Raw genomic sequence first — 20,620 nt, forward strand, 5'->3', positions numbered from 1 at the left:
AAAGGAAAATGATGCCATCAGAATATTGGATTAAACTCCAGTATCTTGAAACTGTGCTGTGGAAAATTAGAGGGAAAGGTTTGTGATTTGTCTTGTGATTTGTTTGTGTATCCTCAGACTTGCACATAGTAGGAGCCTGATAGATACTAGTCAACTCCTTGTATGCATGAGGTAAGAAATCAATCCACAATCATGGACCGCATTGCATCCCCTAAAAAGGGACCCAAAAGCTACAAGCAAATCAAGATTCCTAGCTTCCGGTAATACTTACCATCTTCCTGTTGCCTATGCTGTAAAACATAGCGGGGGGAGGGGGAGAAGGAGGCGGAGGGGAGGAAGCCTCCGTTTTTAAAAAAAATCAATAAATTATCCGGAAACACTAAATAGGAAACACACAGCGCGAGGCGCAGCAACTTCCGGAACCAGGACGGAACCACTTACCCGAACATGTGCAGTTCGGCGGGAAGGATTTAGGAACAGGATCACTTCCTGCTTCTGGATAGGGGCGGGTGCCGAGAAAGGAAATCGCTGTGGGAGCCGCATCCTGCCTGCGCTAGCGGCGCCAGAGGTGGAGGCAGAGAGGGCGGAGGAGGCAGAGAAGGGTGCTGCAGAGAAAAAAGTGTCAAAGCCAGTAAGTCAGAGCCTTAGAGCAGGGGATGGAGAGCAGAGCTCCAGGTCTCGCTGTGCGGATCTGTGATCTCAACTTGCCGAACTGCCCCAGTGCGGTTAGGGCAGTGCTTTGTAGGTCGCCTGTCAGTCAGCCCCGAAAAGAGACTATTGGGGCGCCCGGGTTGGGCCTTGCGGGGCGCCAGACTGCGCTTCTTGCCGGCCGACCAAGGTGTCTTGAAGCCAGGGGAAGCCTGTGCTGTGCTGTGCTTTCTGGGGACGCTAGGGCTCCGCATCCTGGACAGCTTCACTTGGGATTCTGAGGGGAGTGAGCACTGTGCTTCCCACGTCACCTTTGGAAGCCAGTGAGATCCTAGTGGTGGACAGTATTTCGGGGAATAAGACAAGGGCTCTGGAGAGTGTAAGTCTGGAGCTATACTTTCCCTGCCCTTGTTCAAGCTGTCCGGGCTGGTCGGAAGCTGAGTTGTTTTTAAAAAGCAAATGCCTCGGCCTGCTCTCTGTCACTTCGGAATGAGTTAACAACCTTCCAGTGTTTAAGACATGTTTCCGCTCCGACTCATTGAGTTAGAACTGCTGTGGTATCAAGTGTTTGTTCTGCAAATATGCTTGGGGGCGAAGTTCAAAACGAAACAAAAATCTCCAAGTGCATTTCGAACGGAGACAAGACCGAGAAGCTATCATGACTACTTTCACGCTTTCCCTCACCTTCACGAGTAATCAATTGACTTAGCCTCCTTAGTTAATGATAGGCATCTTAAAGGCATTGCATTCTCTTATGATTATGCATCTGCACAAAAAATATGTCGGGATGTAAGATTCTTGATTACAGACGAAATGAGTGAAATGATTACAAAGGTTGCTGGAGAATCAGAAACAGTTTTTAGTAAGTTACTGCTTTTCTCTTGCTTAAGGTACGGCTTTTGAATACGGTGAAAGATACTTTTCATGGTGCATGGAAGGAAAGCCAATGCGCAGGTAAGCCATTTAAGATTTCACTGATTGAAGCTTAGCGGCTATTAACAGTGCATCGTTTAAAATCATTTTATTCACAAACCGTACTAAACCCTGCTTGGAATTGATCATTCTTGTTTCAAGTAAATCAAAACTAACAATGTCAGAAATTAGCAGCTTTTTTTGTTTGTTTTGGATTGTTTTTCGTTGTTGTTTTAAATAAGAACTTATGTAGTCCTGGCTGTCCTGGAACTAGCTCTTGTAGACCAGGCTGGCCTCAGGTTCACAGAGCTCATCTGCCTCTGTCTCCCAAGTGCTGGAATTAAAGGTGTGCACCACCACCCTCTGCAGCTTTTCAATGAAATGTAGGTGTTAGATTTCTAGGGAGAGTTTGGATTTTTAGGTCCTTAATACTTAAATATGCCTTTTTTGCATAGTAATTTTTGTTATATATAACCATAGGATGCTTTGTGTGTTTATTATAAATTTAATTCTTTGTATAATATAGAAGATTTCTGTTGCCAAATAAAAGTAGTATTTGTAAGACACTATACTGCATTCCTAGGCGTGGTTTGGTTGTTTTACTGGTGTTCAGTAATATATTATGTTTATTAAATAGTTGCATGAAGGAGAAGATTAAGGACTAAAATAGCTGTAGAAAAATAGAAGTGTGAGGAAACTATGCACAATTACAGGCTGTCTTGCTGCTAGAATTTATTAATGTCTTTTCTCAGTCCGTCCTAACAAATTATACCAGAATCTTTATTGAAACAAGTCAATTCTATTGACTCATTGTTTAAACTCATTATTGTCAAACTCTTATTTTGTAATATGTTGCTTAACATCAAAGATAAATAACACAAAGATTCTTTAAGAAAAGGGAAATTACAGCATAAGGACAGGGCTGGACATGACTGTGCAACCCTGTAAAGCCCAGCACCTTGCAGGCAGAGGCAGCAAGATCTTGGGATCACATTCAAGTAAAAGGAGAGAGAATATATATCCTTTTCCGGATTTGTTACTGATTAATCAATTGGCTTTGAACCATTTTACCTTTTCTTGCCCTGTTAACTTCGCTGGTGTATCTGCCTGTGATATTTAGAATTAATAAATGTTCACAAATGCTTTAAGATGTACAAATGAAAAGACATCATAGAGGTGACATGTTCCGTTAGGATAATGGACCCTGCATTATAGCTTACCCTACAGTAAGAATAAGAATTGTAAAGTACTAGAAGAAACTCACTACACAATATTAAGTGCTTTACCACTTCATTTTCTAGCATGATTACAAAAGCCACAGATTTTGTTTTATCCTCAGTTGCCATAGTATCATATCTTAAGTAATTGCTAAAATAAGAACTTAAAATTTTAAATTAAATTTTATTTAAAATTTTTATCATATAATATAGTTTGATCATTTTCTTTCCCCTCCCCCAGTTCCTCCCCACTCCCTAACCATGGAACTTCATGTTCTTTCTCTGTCTTAAAACACACACACACAATAACAATAACAACAGCAACATGGAGTATATTTTGCGCTGGCCTGCCCTGGAGTGCAGTTGATATACCCAGGGAAAACTGACTTTTCCTCTCAACAACTAGCAGTTGCAAATAGCTTCTTGGTTAGTGTGAAGCTTTGTGCCCAATCCCCTTCTCAGTGCTGGGATTTTATAAAGGAAAGTCAGACTGTGGCAACATTCTTAGTTTATTAGTAATTTCTGTATAAAATATTCACTTAACCACTCAGTCTGAGGAGCTTTTTCCCTTGCCTTATTTTTATTACACAATACTGTCAGTTATTCAAAATGATGTTGTATAATTCTAATGCCATCAATTATTGAATCATAGCTCTTTATTGTCATCAGTTGGGCTCTTCCAGAGGATCCGGGTTCAAGTCCCAGCACCCATATGACAGCTCACAACTGTCTGTAACTCCAAGATCTGAAACCCTCACACAGACATACATGCATGCAAAATACCGATACAAATAAAATAAAAATAAATTATGTTCAAAAATAAATAAATAAATAAATAACTCTTTTCGAAGTGATTATTTGGATGCATGCTCATTCTCCTTCACAGACTATAAGTTCACACCTAATGCATGACACCATAGCAACCATAGCACCTATTGATTAAAGAATAATTGTCTGGATGAACAGCTCCTTCAGCTTTTCCCCTGGGTGGGAGTAGTTTTAACATTCTTTTCAATTGTATATATTTATGCAGTGAGGTGTGACAATTTGATACATGTACATGATATGTAATGATCAAATCAAAGTAATTAGTCTATTCATCTCCTAATATGTTTTTCCACCTATTATGGAAAACGCTATGAAAATTCCAAAAACAATTTAAAAATGCAAAAACTAACACTATAACTATCACTTGACTAGCTATCCTATTACTGTATGTGTGTGTATATGTATATATCCAAAGGAAATGACATCACTGTATCAGAGAGAGTCCTGTCCTGCCATGTTTATTGTAGCACACAGACATGATATATAATCATCTGAAGTTTCCGTTGAGTAGAGAAAGTAGAAGAGTAAACATACACACAGACACACACACACACACACACCATTATTTAAACATTAAAAAAAAAAATCCTATCATTGACACCCACCTAGGTAGAAGTTTGTTATTGTTATGTTAAATGAAATAAACCAGATATAAAAAGTCAAAGCTGCATGTTCTCTGAAATAGAAACTAGAGTAAAATGATTTCAGATAAATAGAAAATAGAATACAGGCTAGAAAAGCAAGAGGACAGGGGATGTAAGGAGGCTGAATAATAGGCTCCCAAATAAGAAAGGTAACTTCATGTTTTACAGCACAGTAAGTTAAGGTTTATAACAATTTGTCATATACTTTATAAAAGTCAGAAGAGGAATTTAAAGGCTCCCAGCACAAAGAAATGAAGAGTATAACTACTTAAGGTATTATAATTCATAACTATACAGTTTTATAAAATCAACTGGCATTTTATTAGCAAAAGTTTCATTTATTTGATGGTATGTATATGGCATTACATTTGAAAGATTCAACAGCATATTCAAAATGGGGCATAGTAGTGCATGCCTGTAATCTCAACATGTGGGACGTGGAGACAGGAGGATCAGAAATCAAAAGTCATCCTCAACTACATAACAAGTTCGAGGTCAGCACAGGCTATACAAGATTTTTTCTTAAAACAACAAAAATGGTGACAATGAGTCTCCCAGGACAGATCCCAGGTCCCACTGTTCTTCAAAGGCATAAACAATTTCATCTGCATTATTCTTAAGACCTTGTAATGCATGTACAAGCATGTATAAAATATCTTCTCTTTAAAAAAATTAGGGCTGGGATATGGGCTCAGTTGGTAGAATTCTTGCCTGTCATGCTTGAAGCCCTGTTTGGTTCCAAGCACTGAATAAACTGGGTTGAGTGGCACATAATTATAAAGTGACTCAACTATGTAGCGAATTTGGAGCCAGCCTGGCTATATGAGCTGCTGCCTCAAAAATCCAACAACCAAAAAAAAGAAAAAGAAAAAAAGAAGACCCTTGGCCTTCTTTCCTCCTTAGCTGCAAAAGGACAAACAAGCAAAACAAAAGTTGTGGAAATCAAGACTGTAACCATGAAGTAATTTGGGCCTTTATTATTTTATCCCTTTAGGAGCCAATGTGCATTGCTGTAGAGATCAGACTGTCAGAGGTTGCTGTCCAGCACTTGCTAGAGCTGAAGTTGGATTCCGAATAGTTCTGAAAGGAGAGATTTAGAAAAGCAAAACATTAATGTCAGCATATCATTCCAGTTCACAAATTAAATGTGAGCCAGTTTGATGGCATGTTCCTGTAGTCCCTACACTCAGGACTGAGGCAAGAAGAGTCTGAGTTTGAGGCTAACCTGGGCTATATAGCAAGATGCTGTTTTTATTTTTAAATGACCAATACATATAAACCTCTCTTATTCTTTTTTATAGTTAATAGTATTCTGACATTTGTACACACCATACTTAAACAATGTTCTATAGTGAACATCATTGTAGGTGATTTTTGCTCAAATGTATAAGCATAATATGTGTTCCTTCTACTTTTACATGGGTTCCCAGGATCAGACTCAGTTTTTGGATCTATGTAGCAAGAACTTTTATCCATTGAACCATCTGGCCACCCCAAGAACTCTAAAGAAGGGATTAAGGACAAGCAAGATGGGTCAGTGGGTAAAAGTGCTTACCTTGTATAACATGACAACCAGAGTTTAGTCCTTAGAACCCACATAAAAAAGATAGATGCTGTGACACATATCTGTAATTCCAGCACACCTACTGTGAGATGGGAGGCAGACAGGAGAATCCTCTGAAAGCTTAGAAGGCAGAAATGAGAAACCCTTCCTCAAGGTGGAAGGTGAAAACCCACTCTCAAAAGTTGTCCTCTGACCTCCACTCATGCACTACGGCACCACACACACACACACACACACACACACACACACACACACTTTTAAAATTAAAAAAAAAGAGTCTTAGAACTGGAGATGTAACTCAGCTCAGTGACACAGCACTTGCCTTGCATGTGTGAGGCCCTTGGTTCAGGTAGGGGTGCAAGAGATGGGCATGGAAGCAAGCAGGGAGTAATTAAGGACATTGTAGTGAAGGAGAAATATAGAAGGAAAAGCTTGTGGGGAGGGAGACAGTAAGACTTAAGTGTCTGAGTTATATACATGATAAGTATATCTTAAATTTAGTATATAGTATATGAATGAAGAAAAACAAAGGAAAATTGTATAAGTCAAGGCCATAATCATGAAATAGTTTGTCCTTTATCATTTTATCCGGATAAAATGATAAAATTTGTTTAGGCTGAATTTTAGCCACGTGATAGATTGGCAAGAAAAAGGAGAAAATAATAGTAAAGAAATGAACATGAAAGAGTTCTAATAGCTTAACTGAAAGATTACCTGGGGTAGATCTATGTTGAAGAGAATATAACTCTCCACAGATTTCAAATTGGAAAATTGAGTGCTGCCCTGATGGGATAAAATACATTTTAAAACATGAGCAAGTGTCATAAGCATCCAGCAGGCTCTCATATGTTTTAGGAGTTTGTGTCTAAGGAACCAAGTATAAATGGAGAGAAAAGAGATTTATGCTGGAACTTAATAAATCATAAGCCAACCAATATGCAGAAGGTTTTTCAAGCTATGGGTATGAATGAGGGACTAGAATGAGGGACTAGAATAACAACCAGGACAGAATTCTAGGGGTACCAGGAGTGTTTAAATGGGATTTAAATGGAAGACAAGTAAACATTCTAAAACAAGTAAAGGCTTTCGCCGCAACTTCCTGTTTATTCTAGCTAGTCTGAAATGCATGCTTAAAAATAGTAGCAGATAGATCTGCTTGATTTGACTGTTCTCCAGTGTGGCATGCATGTACTATGTATGCTATCTTACTCAAAAACACCTCTTTTTCCTTTCTGGGACACAAGAATATTGAATACTCTGCTTCATTGCTTAGTCATATTTTCATTTGGAATTGCTCTGTTACCCAGCTTTCTACTAATAAAGTATTGGGACAAGGTGTTGAGAAGTACTCTGGAACCGTTTTCTACTTCCTGACCTATGGAGGGCAGTTTGCTTACATGGCTACTGGCTACTTGCCCTTCCTTTTTTTTGTTTTTGTTTGGTTTTTTGCCTTGATCGCTGGGGTGGAACTTATACTTTTATCCAGTAAACAAGTGATGAGATGTCTTAAAGTTAAAATATCCACAACCTGTTTCTAGTTTTAAAAAATGGACAGGGAATGGAGAGATGGCTCAGCAGTTACAAGTACATACTGTTCTTATAGAGGACTCAGGCGTGGTTCCCAGCACCCATATCAGGCAGCTCACAAGCACCTGTAACTCCAGCTCCAAGTTAATCTGACACCTGTCGGCTCTGCACACCCACCCACACATATACAAGTATGCATAATTAAGCATAATAAAAATATATATTTTTTAAAACAGGCAGCCAGGCTTTTTGTCTGGAATTAGAAATGAAATCTAGTGTCTAGTGGGTGTCTTTCTGGTATGCAGAACCAGTTCAGTGAGATATTTATGCTCTGAGAATTTGTTCAAATCTCTATTCAAGTGTGTTTTCAAGTGTATTTATAACTATAAATGAGAGTCAGCTCAAACAAATCTTAAAGTACCAGCTGTTAATTTCTAAATTTAAAAAATGAAGTATTGGGGATAAAAACCTAGAAACTTACACTGCTAGGCAAGGGTATAAAAGGAGGGATGTACAAGTCTAAGGAAACATTCCACTCCACGGATCTTTGATTATAAATGCTTTAGAGTGAAAAGGGTTGTTTTCTAAAATTGCTATTGTAGTGGTTTTTAAAATTAGCCATTTGCAGAAAATGGTTCCTTAATTGAGATCGCTGTTAGTATAGTAATGGGTCTTGGGAATATTTGACTGTTGTTTTTTCCAACTCTAGATTAATTCAGGAATTTATATTCTCTGATCCACAGTAGTGAGTATTGTCAAATAAAACCAGCCACAGAGATCTATGCTACAATGTTCATGGTATATAATGTCATTTAGCCGACAGTGTTATCCATCAATAGTTCTGTGGCTCCTTAGTCATTGCTTCATATTCTACACAGCAAACATTTCACATTCTTATCCATTCCTCCCATGATCTCGTACCTCTCCTCCTGACTGCCAGAAAATGATCTGCAAATTAATCTCCAGGGGAAATACTTCCTTCTGCCTAAGACACATTTCTTCTGTATTTTAATTCTATGCCTTATTACTCTTCAGTGAGCCACTTACCTCTTCAGAGCATTTATTCTACCAGGCAAAGAAGCTGTGAGCATAAATGAGCAAGGTATAAACATGACCTATTTCCAGATTGCTTATGATTTCTCATTACTGGTATCTAAGAAAACAAAATATACAGAGAAAGATGCTTCCTTCCATAAAACTCTTTGGAGAAGATGACACTAGGGAAGGAGATTGGATTCTTAAATGAATTTACAAAGATAAATAGCAGAAAAAAGGAGGAACAGAACAAACTCAATAGAACTAAGTACAATGTCTAGACTTAAACACTTCTAGAGTTAAATACAGCTTCCCAGAATATTTAAAATTATTATCTCAGCTTAGCAGTATCCCTGTTCTTATGCCTGCTTATTTTAGAAGAGCAGCATAATACAGCCATGTGCCTGCATGTTTTCTTTTTCTCCTAAGAATAATAGGCAGGCACATAGAGCAGATTTCCAAAATCATTTCCATTTTAAATACTTGGTCCAGTTTACCAAGACAGTTTGTGATGAAAAAGATCTGCATATGGAGTCAGAGGACCTAATTTAGAGAAAGCTTAACATTGTCAGTCTTTATGAAGTAAGTACAGTTATCCTCACATACACATGATGAACATAGAGATGAGACATGTACTAGCTACTTTATGTCAACCTGACACAAGCTGGAGTCATCTGAGAGAAGGGAGCCTCGATTGAGAAATGCCCCCATAAGATCAGGCTTTAGGCAAGCTTGTAGATCATTTTCTAAATTAGTGATCAATGTGGAAGGGCCCAGTCCGTTGAGGGCGGGTCCACCCCTGGGCTGGTGATCCTGGGTTCTGTAAGAAAGCAGGCTGAGCAAGCCACAGGGAGCAAGCCAGTAAGCAGCATTCCTCTATGGCCTCTGCATCAGCTCCTGCATTCAGGTGCCTGTCCTGTTTGATTTCCTGTGTTGGCTTCCTTTATTAATGGACTATGATGTGGAAGTAGAAGCCAGAGAGATCCTTCCCCTTCCCCATACCCTCGCCAGCACTCTTTGGTCATGATGTTTCATCCCAACATCACAGCAGTAGAAATGATTACTAAGACAAGCCAGGTTGGGTAATTTTCCTAGCCTAGTAAGTAAGGAGCCTAAGTTTGACCAGTGTTGGCCTAATTACAAACTTGGTGTTCTTGCATGAGAACTAGACGAGAACATTTGGAGGATATGCATTTTTAACAAGAAGAAAAGTTAATTCATAAGCAGCTCCTTAGTGGGTTCTTGATCCAAGTGTTGGGGTATAGCAGCATGTAAGAAAGAACAGAAGCATTTGTTCTCAAAGAGCTTTTATTTTAATTGAAGGAAAGAGCCAATATATTATGTATTTATGAAGAAACATTAAACAAGGTGAACGATTCTGAGTAGTAGAAATATGAATTATTTCATAGAGAATGGTATGATAAATTGGTAGTCTAGCAAATGTGTGAAAGGAATGAAGGAGTGAACTCTGCAAATATGTGGGAGAAGACCTTTCAGGAAGAAGGAATAAAGAACTAAAGCAAAAGAAGCTTGACTTTGTCCCCAGGCCAGCAAGAAAGTCTGTAGCTGGGGAGCAGAGAGCAAAGAGATGCTCAAAGACTCAGCGTGGAGAAGGTCCCAGCGCTTTCGAGCCTTAACTAAGCTTTGTCTCCCCTCTGGGCATTTTCAAAAGGTTTCAAGCACAGGAGTAGCTCTAAAGATATGATTTACTTTACCAGAGGAACTCTGATGTTGTTTAGTGAAGGAATATAAACTGGCAAAAAGAAGATTAAGACTATAATTCATAAGGTTGTTGTAATAGTCTGGGTGAGAAAAGGATGGGAATAGCCAAAATTAACATGAAAGCCAAGCCAGTATGGATGTAGGGAAACAGCTGGATCCTATTTGAAGGTAGCAGGGTTTGCTGGTGGTTGGGTTTGAGGGTGTGATGGGAAGGGACTCTAAGGAGTTTTGGATTGAGCAACTGAAAGAATTAAGATTTTTCTCTGTTAATCTGGGAAAGTTTAAGGGAGAGAACCAAGAAATCAGTTTTGATGATAGTGGGACATTAACATGGATCCCAATTCAGTATTACCCAAGTAAGAAATAGGAATCCTTTAGCCATTTGTGTGTGGGTGATGGGCACTATTAGAGTAGATTAATTCCTCCAAAATGTTTGTCCAGAGTAGAGAATTAAGGGACAGTGCTTTGGAGAATGACTCAATTCAAGAGTTACTTTCACTCAGATATGGTGGTACATGCCTTCGATCTCAGTAGGAGGAGGCTAAGGCAAGAGGATCATAAGGTGTAGGCCAGCCTGGGCTACATAGCAAAACCCTGTTTCAAAAAATAAGACAGAAATAGAATTACTTTTCTAAATTTGAAAAGTAGATAGTTAATGAGTCTATAGGAAAAAGTCAGAATATATATTAATGCAGTAATCAGAACACAAAGTGTATGTGTTGATATATGTATGTGTAATGCTAAGACAGACTTGGGGGAGTGTTGTATTTTGTTGATAGGACTTTGGTATGTACCTCATGCTCCAACCTTAGCCTTTCAAGTGCTGGCATTACACCACACCTCACTTAATGTTATACTTTTAAAAGAACAAAGTAGTTATGCAAAAATTAGCTTATCCACATTATACCTAAATGAAATGAAGATGTATTCAGATAAGAGTTCAACAATACTATCTTATTTAATTAACTTAATAATTAAAGTCAGAACACTAACACTTTGGTTTCAACATTTAATATCAGTGCTATGGGAATTTTCTAATTAGTCTTCCCTCTTTAATGGTGATTTTGTTTTTTCTTTCAGAAGCTTGATTTGTACCAACATCAACCATGTCATTTATTCTCCCATCATCTACTACATACAAGGCAGTTAGGCACTATTAGAGATATCTGAATGGTTAAGAGCACTAGCTGCTCTTCTTTAGGTCCTGGGTTTGATTCTCAGTAACCACATGGCAGCTCAGAACTTTCCTTTTCTCCAGTTGCAAGGGATCTGATTCTTTCTTCTGGCCTCTGCAGGTACTAGGCACACATGTGATGCACAGACACACATGTAGGCCAAATACCCATGTACATAAAATAAGCAAACATGTATTTTTTTTAAAGATTGTACTTATTTATTATGTATACAGTATTCTGCCTGCATGCCAGCAGAGGGTACCATGTCTCATTCAAGGTGGTTGTGAGACACCATGTGGTTGCCGGGAATTGAACTCAGGACCTCTGGAAGGACAGTCAGTGCTCTTAACCGCTGAGCCATCTCTCCGGCCCCGGCAAACATGTATTTTTAAATGCTTCCCTGATTGTTTGTGTGGGTTGTAAGATTAGCCTTTAACACTCAGCTTTAAGTATCAGATTTTAAATTGTCAAGCATAAGCAATGTTGCTTCTACCAGATGTTGGAAATTATGAACAGTTTGTACTCTAGAATATTAATCACCTATGTACTAAAGCCAACCAAAGTTACATAATTTTGGAAAATAAGTTGCTATTGGGGAAAAAAAGAACTGTGTTCTATGCTTTCAATATCATGCCTTTGTCTTGTAAGTACAGTTTCTTCCTAGAATGTTGTTAGTTTCCTCTCCTTTTAGGAGACTCTTGAAACACCCCTGTGCTTTATTAAACAAACTGTATTAAACTATTACAGCTTTGAGGGAAGCAAAGTGAGCGAGACACTGTCTTTTTCAGACCAGTATAGTCTTAGATATTTGGTGTCTGAAAGAGACTTAAATGGGGCTGATCCAGTGGCCAGAATGCTTGAGTTACCTATCTCCACCTTTTTAGAATTATCTATTGTGGGGAGGATGTTCTGCGATATTGGAGGCATCATGGAGCTAGAGTTCCTGGCAGTTGTGGGCTGCCTAGTGTGGGTACTGGGAACCATACTCTTAACTGCTGAGCCGTCTCTGTGTTCCCTGTCCCCTTTGTAAGTAGCACAGTGCCTTTGGAATACTATAGAACTTCTTAGTGCTTATAGTGTCAGAAAAGAAATGCACTGGAAAAGCCCCGTGCGATGTCCCTGTCATACAGCAAAGCAAATCATTTGTACTAATTAGTTTTTGTCTGTCATATCCAAACCTGTCTCGATGATGTGAAACAAATACTTCAATATTTTACCTTTGCAGTGTGTGTGTGTGTGTGTGTGTGTGTGTGTGTGTGTGTGTGTGTGTCCTTTGCAGTGTGTGTGTATGTGTGTGTGTGTGTGTATGTGTGTGCATGTGTCCTTTGCAGTGTGTGTGTGTGTGTGTGTGTGTGAGTGTGTCTGTCTATCTGACTGTCTGTCTTTTGAGACAGGGTCTCTCTGTGTAACAGCCCTGGCTGTCCTGGAACTCACTTTGTAAGCCAGGCTGGCCTTGAACTCACAGAGATCTAGCTGCCTCTGACTCCCGAGTGCTGAGATTAAAGGTGTGTGCCACCACCACCTGGCTAAAAACTATTTTTAAGCCTTTTTGATATATAATATACAAACATTACCCATATTTAATGTATACATTTGATGAGTTTGGATCTATGAACACACCTGTTGTATTAGTTACTTTCCTTGTTGGTATGACAAAATACCTGCCGAAGCAATTTAAGAGAGGTACAGCTTATCATGGCAGGGAAGTCCTGGAAGGAACTTGAGAAAGCTGGTGACACTGCATTCATCAGGAATAGAGTGGAGAACACTGCTGCTCAGCTCGCTTTCTCCTTTTAATGCAGTCTGGGACCCCAGCCCAGGGACTGCCATTGCCTGCATTTGAGGGGATGTGTTCACCTCTGTTAACCCATTCTTTTTTTTTTTTTCAAATGGAAAATATATATGATTTTTTTCCAGTATACATTTTAAACATCAATAGATAATTCAATAGGATTCATGGTCTAAATTTATTCTCAGAACATTTAAGTCTTTTTTTTTTTTTTTTTTTCAAATTAGGAACAAGCTTGTTTCACATATCACTCTCTTCTCCCTCTCCCTCCCCTCACCCCCATCTCTCCTCCCCCACCCCCGACCTACCCCCACCCCATCCTCCTTCCAATCCCCAGGCAGGGTAGGGCCCTCCATGGGACTCCCCAAAGTCCACCACATCATCCTAGGCCGGGCCTTGGCCCTTCCCCATGTGTCCTGGCCAAGAGTGCATCCTGTCACGTGGGATGGGCTCTCAAAGTCCCTTCTTACACCAGGGAAAAATACTAATCCACTACCAGGGGTCCCCTAGAGTGCAGACGCCTCCTCATTGACATCCATGTTCAGGGGTCTGGATCAGTCCTGTACAAGCCTCCCAGACAGCAGTCTGGGGTCGATGTGCACCCCCTTGTTCAGGCCAGCTGTTTCTGTGGGTTTCACCAGCCTGGTACCGACCCCTTCGATCTTCATTCCTCCCTCTCTACAATTAAGTTCCAGAGTTCAGATCAGTGTATATCTGTGGATGTCTGCCTCTGCTTCCATCAGCCACTGGATGAGGGCTCTGAGGTTCGGGCACCTGCTGCAGGACAGAGGGCAGAGTGTGGACCTGTTAACCTATTCTAAACAGTCCCTCACAGATGAGCCTGAAGGTGTGTCTCCTATGTGACTGAAGATTTTAACAATCACATCGGTGTCACCATCATCACAGCATTGCATATATCCATCGCCTCCAAAATTACATTGTCTGATTTGGGCGTAACTCATGGTAGAGTGTTTGCCTTATCCCCAGCCCACCCTGCCCTTAATAATAGTTTATTTTTTATTTGGATTTATTCCTTCCTTCCCCTTTTCTTTTTTGTTTGGGGTTATATTTGTTTTGTTGATAGCTGTTGAATGTTTTTGGTTTGGAGTTTTTATTTGCTTGGTTTTGGTTATTTGTTTTTTAAATAAGATCTGTTGTGTCACTGAGTTGGCTTCTGTCTCACAGTTGGCTAACTCAGCCTTCCACATACTGGAATTACAGCATCAATCTACCAACCCCAGCTTGTTTGCCCTCTTTCTGATTATCTGTGCATTTCCACTCTAAATAATTAAGTTCTCCAGTTGCTTCTTGATGCATATTTGAATTTTCTTCAGTCCTGAGTAAACAGCTCTTTATATTATGTAACTGATAGACATAGGTTGTCTTTCTCTGTGTGTTCACAATATAATGATTATGAAAATCCAAATTTCTTAATTCTATTATTTGCCAGTTATTTAAACTATTCTTTATAAGGTTCCTGCCTCCATTTTTGGTTCATAAATTATAAATTGCTTCTTGTATATTAACTGAAATAACCTTTTTTTTTTTTTTTTTTTTTTTGGTTTTTCGAGACAGGGCTTCTCAGTATTGTTTTGGAGGCTGTCCTGGAACTCACAGAGATCTGCCTGTCTTTGCCTCTCGAGTGCTGGGATTAAAGGTGTGCGCCATCAAAGCCCAGCCTGAAATAACCTTTTTTAAAGATAATAAACCTTAACCATATTTTAGAAACTAAGAGATAATATTGAAATTTGGGGGCTGGCAAGATGGCTTAGCAGGTCCACAGTTGACATCAAGCCTGATGATCTGGGTTCATTGCCCAGAACCCATAGTGGAAGGAGAGAACCAGCTTTGGAAAGGTGTCCCTTGATCTCCAAACACAAATGTACATTCACACACACACACACACACACACACACACACACACAGAGAGAGAAAGAGAGAGAGAGAGAGAGGGGGGGGAGGGAGGGAGAGAGAGACACTAACAATAAATATCTCCTTACATCATTTTACTTACTTTTAGCTGGGAAAAGGGGACTTAAATTCAGTTTTGTTATGCTAAATCTGAAATTCATCTTGTAGACCTCTTTCTCCAAGTACTTGAGTCTTCCCATATTTTACAAGTGAAGGTCTTCTTGATGACTGAATCAAAAGAATCTATATTTGGTGCAGTCCCTGGAGTTTTAAATAATTAAGATTAATACAGAAAGCTGCATAACTAATAATAATAATAACCTTTATTTTATTGCAGAATAACCCTACAAACTGCCCTCCTTGTAGCATTCACATGAATCGGCTCCAGGAGGAAACTGTGGTTTATCCCAAAGCTGCAGGAGACCTCTCTGCTCAAAGGGTCGGGGTTTTAAGAAAGTCACAGATAATCACAGTAGCTTCTTTATTCTACATCTACATGTACCTGATTTGAGCTGGATAACAGCTCATATGTTGAACAAGGAAGGATGCTTTCCATGTTTGGAAACTTGGAGACTATTAATATGCAAAGACTGTAAATACATACATAGACAGTACACCTTAGTTCTGTAATGCAGTGATCATCAGATTGAAGTGATTTATAGGCTCTCTCCCACTCCACTTAGGTTGTGGGATTTTGGGTTTTGTTGTTTGTTTGCGGATCTTAAAGAAAAATAATTTTTGTAGCCTCTAGAACATGTCCTTTTTTAAAGATTTATTTTATGTGTGGGTATTTTCCCAGAATGTATGTCTATACACTGTGTGTATAGTGTCCTCATATAGGAACTCACATGCAGAAGAGTTTGTGAGCATGTCATGCCCTGGAACTGGAGTTACAGCTTGGACCACACATACTTAATACACAGGAAATACCCAGCTTACAGGCTTCAACAGTGGTTATTTATATACAAATATTCTCCAGGCCCCAGCTGTCACCCCACCCTAACATATTTACTTGAAATCCAAAACCAATAGCAACAAGTTTTAGAATAACTTTTTAAAGTGGTGTCCTTTCCCTTCTCTTTGTACCCACATTCTTGACTAAATCGGATGTGTGTAACTGTTTTCTTGCCCGTTGTTTCATTTTTTAGTTGCTTGTGAGGCACTCTGCATTTTACAACTAAACCTAATCCTATTTATAACACTCTCATTTTGAAAAATCCAGACCTCCAAACAGCTGATGTAATATTAAACTTTCAGAAGACTATGTATAAAGAATGCCTGTGGACTTACATATTTTTTCTATAATCATAGTAAAGCCTGGCTGATTCAAACTGATCTGACACACGTGGTGCTTTTAAATAAGGTTCATTATACTTAGTATTCCTGCACCCAAAGTAATCTAATCTAATGTGGGTCTAGAAACTTTTCAGAGTGGTTCAGGGACACCAAGCACCTGTTCTGGCCCCCATGGGCCAGGGCAGCAGGTGTCACTGTGATAAATAAATATATAATGGAGATATGGGGAAGCTAGTTCCTGGTGGAAAGATGGGAGAGAAACAGTTGGTGTGCTGTGGAGAGAGGTGGAACTGGAGATGAGATGGTGGTGAGGAACAGGCCTGTAGCAGAGCCCGTGCTGCCACCTGAAGCAATGTTGCTACTGATTTGAAGTGGCCTGTCCCACCACCTGAGGCCATGGTGACATCAGGGTCTCAGCTACTGCCAAGGGCCATGTCTGGTTCCTTGGTGATGTCCTTGGCCTGTGTTGCCACTGTGGGCCACTGGGATGTCTGTGGCCTGGGCGACTGCCTAAGGCCATTCAGACATCCAAAGGGCCATGCTGACATGGGGGTGGGGGATAAGCTGATCTGTGTCCTGTGCTGGCACCTGGGGCCATGATGATGTCTGAGTCTGTGGCTCTACTGCAGCCAAGGTCTGTGTTGGTGACCGTGGTCCCACGTTGTCCTGGTGGTGTGCATGAGGGTGAGCTAGCCCCGGTGGTATGAGCAGAATTTTTTTATTCTTCTCTCATACATTATGTCCCAACTGCATTTCTCCTCCTCCCCCTCCCCCCCTTCTCTCTACACTTCCCCTTTCCTCCAGATCCTGTCTCCCCTCAGAAAAGAGCAAGCCCCCCAAGGACATCAACCAAACATGGCATAACAAGCCACGATAAGCCAAGCACTACCATCACATCAAGGCTGATCAAGGCAACCCAGTAGGAGAAAATGGCTTACACAAGTAGGCAAAGGAGTCAGTGACAGCCTCTGTTAAGAATCCCACAAGAACACCAAACTATTCAGCCACATATGCAGAGGACCTAGGTCAGACCAGGCTTCCTGATCTCTGCAAGCCTCCCTGATTCCCTGCCAATTGATTCTGTGGACTGTGTTCTCATGGTGTTCCTGATCCCCCAGTTCCTCTGATCCATCTTTCCCGTCCTCTGTAGGACTTCCAGAGCTCTGCCTAATGTTTGGCTGTGGGACTCTGTGTCTGCTCCCATCAGTTGCTGGATGTAGTCTCTCTGGTCTCTTTGATGATGATTCCCTAAGACAGGACTCTTGACAGAAGCAAAGTAGAAAACTTTAGGTCTCAAAGATAGGGAGCCTAAGAACCACCTCAGTATATCACCCCTTGAGGATTCACTTGACAAAACTTTTAATGGTGACTGAGTAGAGGTAAATACAAGCAGAATGTTACTTCAGACATAGAGAGATGACTCTAGTGGCCTGTATATTATCTACAGAGTGAAAATCAATTCCCCTATATTTGTGATTTACTCGTTTACGGGAAAGAATAATGGACCAAAACCAGGGAGAAATGTGATTCCAGCTTCTAGTCATTAAATATGTATGGGTTTTCTTCACTGTCAGTGAGAAAAAACAGTGTGGCAGAATTTATTTTACCCAAATGAGATCTGGTTAACTTTATATTTTTGTAGTCCATCACAAATATTACCATAATAGAAAGTCTTTTCCAGCATGCTTTGATCAGAAATGGAAAGAACAGCCCAGCTCTTGGTTTCCAGCTGTTACTGTGCGCAATTGAGTAAATGCATCACACCACATGAATGCCACTAAGGTAGAATACTTGATACTTTAATCAAAAGAAGGGCTATCCCTCTTCCCCTTCATTTGTGAACAAAACCTTTGCATACAAATAAGTAATGCAAGTAGGAAGACTGAGTGGTTAGAGGGATTTGAAAATTAAAAGTTGAATATTAAATCAGCATCTATCACCTAATTATAAAGGATATTTGTTAGTTTTTTTGTTTTTTTTTTAACTAGCTGAGGTTTCGAGGAGATTACCATTGGTTCTTCAATCCTGGCTTCCCCTGCCATAAGTGGATAGGTAACTAAAAACATTTCACCTGAAATTCTGTTCAGTGTATGTCTTCACTGAACCTGAAATTCTCTCTCTCTCTCTCTCTCTCTCTCTCTCTCTCTCTCTCTCTCTCTCTCTCCTTGTTTTGTTTTTCGAGACAGGGTTTCTCTGTGTAGCTTTGGAGCCTATCCTGGCACTCACTCTGGAGACCAAGCTGGCCTTGAACTCACAGAGATTTGCCTGCCTCTGCCTCCCAAGTGCTGGGATTAAAGGCGTGCACCAATCAGTTTAGACTCCTTATCTTTGTGATCTCAAGTTTTCTACTTTGCTTCTTTAACAGAATTTTTTTGGGGTTCGAAACAGGGTTTCTCTGTGGCTTTGGAGGCTGTCCTGGAACTAGCTCTTGTAGACCAGGCTGGTCTCAAACTCACAAAGATCCCCTGCCTCTGCCAGCCGCATGCTGGGATTAAAGGCGTGCGCCACCACCGCCTGGCGTTAACAGAATTTTTTTAATGAATATTTTTTGTTTAAAAACATTTTTTGCCAGGCAGTGATGGCACACTCCTTTAATCCCAGCACTCAGGAGGCAGAGGCAGGAAAATCTCTTTGAGTTTGTGGCCAGCCTGGTCTACAGAATAAGGACAGCCAGGGCTACACAGAAACTCTGTCTCAAAAAAAAAAAAAAATCATACAGAATATTTTAATTATATTCTTTCTCTTCCCCCAACCCTTTCCAGATCCTCCCACCTCCCTATCCATCCAACTTCATGTTCATTTTCTTTCTCTCTGAAAAAATAAACAATAAGAATGAAAACAAGGAGGCTGGAGAGATGGCTCAGCGGTTAAGAGCACTGGCTGTTCTTTCAGAGGACCTGGCTTCAGTTCCCAGCACCCACATGGCAGCTCACAACTGTCTGTAACTCCAGTTCCAGGGAATCCAACAGCCTCACACAGACATGAATGCAGGCAAAACACCAATGCTCATAAAATAAAATAAATATTTTAAAAATTATAACACACAATTAAAAGCACACACACACACACACACACACACAAACCCATGGAGTCTGTTTGTGTTGGCCAACTACTTCTGGGCATGGGGCCTGCCCTGGACTGTGGTTGATACACCCAGTGACACTTCATCATTGGAGAAAACTGATTTTCCCTTTCCCAGCCCGTATCAGTCTCTCATAGCTTCTTGGTTAGAGGTGGGACTGTGTGTCCACTTCCCCTTCTCAGTGTTCTGTCACAGTCTGTGAGTTCATATGTGCACCAGTCCCATTGTATTTGGAGGCACTGCTTGACCATCTACTACCTCTGCTTCTTAGAATCTTTCCACCTCCTCTTCCACATAGATCCCCGAACCTTTAGGGGAGAGGTTTGAAAAAGATCCCATTTAAGGCCAAATGCTCCCAAGTCTCACTGTCTGTATTCTCTGTCTAGTTGTGGGTCTTTGTGTTAATTACTGTCTACAACAAAGAGCAGCTTCTCTAATGAAGGTTGAGCTATCAGTTTAGCAGTATGTCATTAGGAGTCATTTTATTGCTTTGTTCCTTTAGCAGAATAATAGTAGTAGGTTTTTCCCTAGAGCCAGTGATCTGTTTAGTCCAAAGGGAAAGTAGAACAGGAAGATTAAATGGAGGTGGGGTGGGGTGGGAGAGCAGGGTAAAATAGGGATATGAGGAGGGACAGCTAATATTAAAGGCCTTTTGAAAAGACATGTGGAAGCCTACTACTGTAGAAGCTTTCTAAAATATATACACATATGAAAGGAATTGAAATGGAATTACCATATAATTCAGGAGACAATGCCCCATCTTTTGCCACCAAGTAAAACCTCCAGTGCCAGGAATGGATTACATCTTGTTGAGTTGTTACTCTCCGTCACCTGGTCAAGCCCTCCTATTGTTGGAGATTGGTTACTTATGTCATTCAACATGGAGAAATTGAGCTACTGACTAGAGCGCATGATTCTGGAAGGTACTTTTTATGCTACCAGAGAAGAAAAGTAATCATCAGTATTATCAGCTACAAGCCCTGTGACCTACAATGACCTGCCTTCAAGATACACTAGTACAAGAGTACCACAAATGTTCTGGGGTAACTACTTCTTATTGGATATAAGACCCACTCCATGAGATGGAACCCATATCTTACACTGTTAAAATAGTCAAGGACCTGCCGAATTCTTAATTCAGAATAACTTCAAATATTAAGCATACTACTTTTAATTTTTTCTATCTGTATATGTACAAATGTACTTGATGTACTTGTCATAGAACACAAGTGAAAGACAACTTGCAGGAGATGGTTCTCTCCTTCCACCA

General features: G+C 40.2%; 1 protein-coding gene across 1 annotated transcript in view; it reads left to right on the plus strand.

The window, feature by feature from the left end:
* The first annotated feature begins 482 nt into the window (after window positions 1-482).
* Window positions 483-20,620, plus strand: part of Klhl20 (kelch like family member 20) — a 46,473-nt gene continuing 26,335 nt past the window's right edge. Inside the window, exons 1-2 of the mRNA XM_027417241.2 lie at window positions 483-631; window positions 1,539-1,602. Coding sequence (XP_027273042.1) covers window positions 1,580-1,602 — 23 coding nt within the window. The 5' untranslated portion in view covers window positions 483-631; window positions 1,539-1,579. The remainder of the gene's footprint in view (window positions 632-1,538; window positions 1,603-20,620) is intronic.

This window comes from Cricetulus griseus, chromosome 5, assembly GCF_003668045.3.
Source record: "Cricetulus griseus strain 17A/GY chromosome 5, alternate assembly CriGri-PICRH-1.0, whole genome shotgun sequence".
Classification (NCBI taxonomy): domain Eukaryota; kingdom Metazoa; phylum Chordata; class Mammalia; order Rodentia; family Cricetidae; genus Cricetulus; species Cricetulus griseus.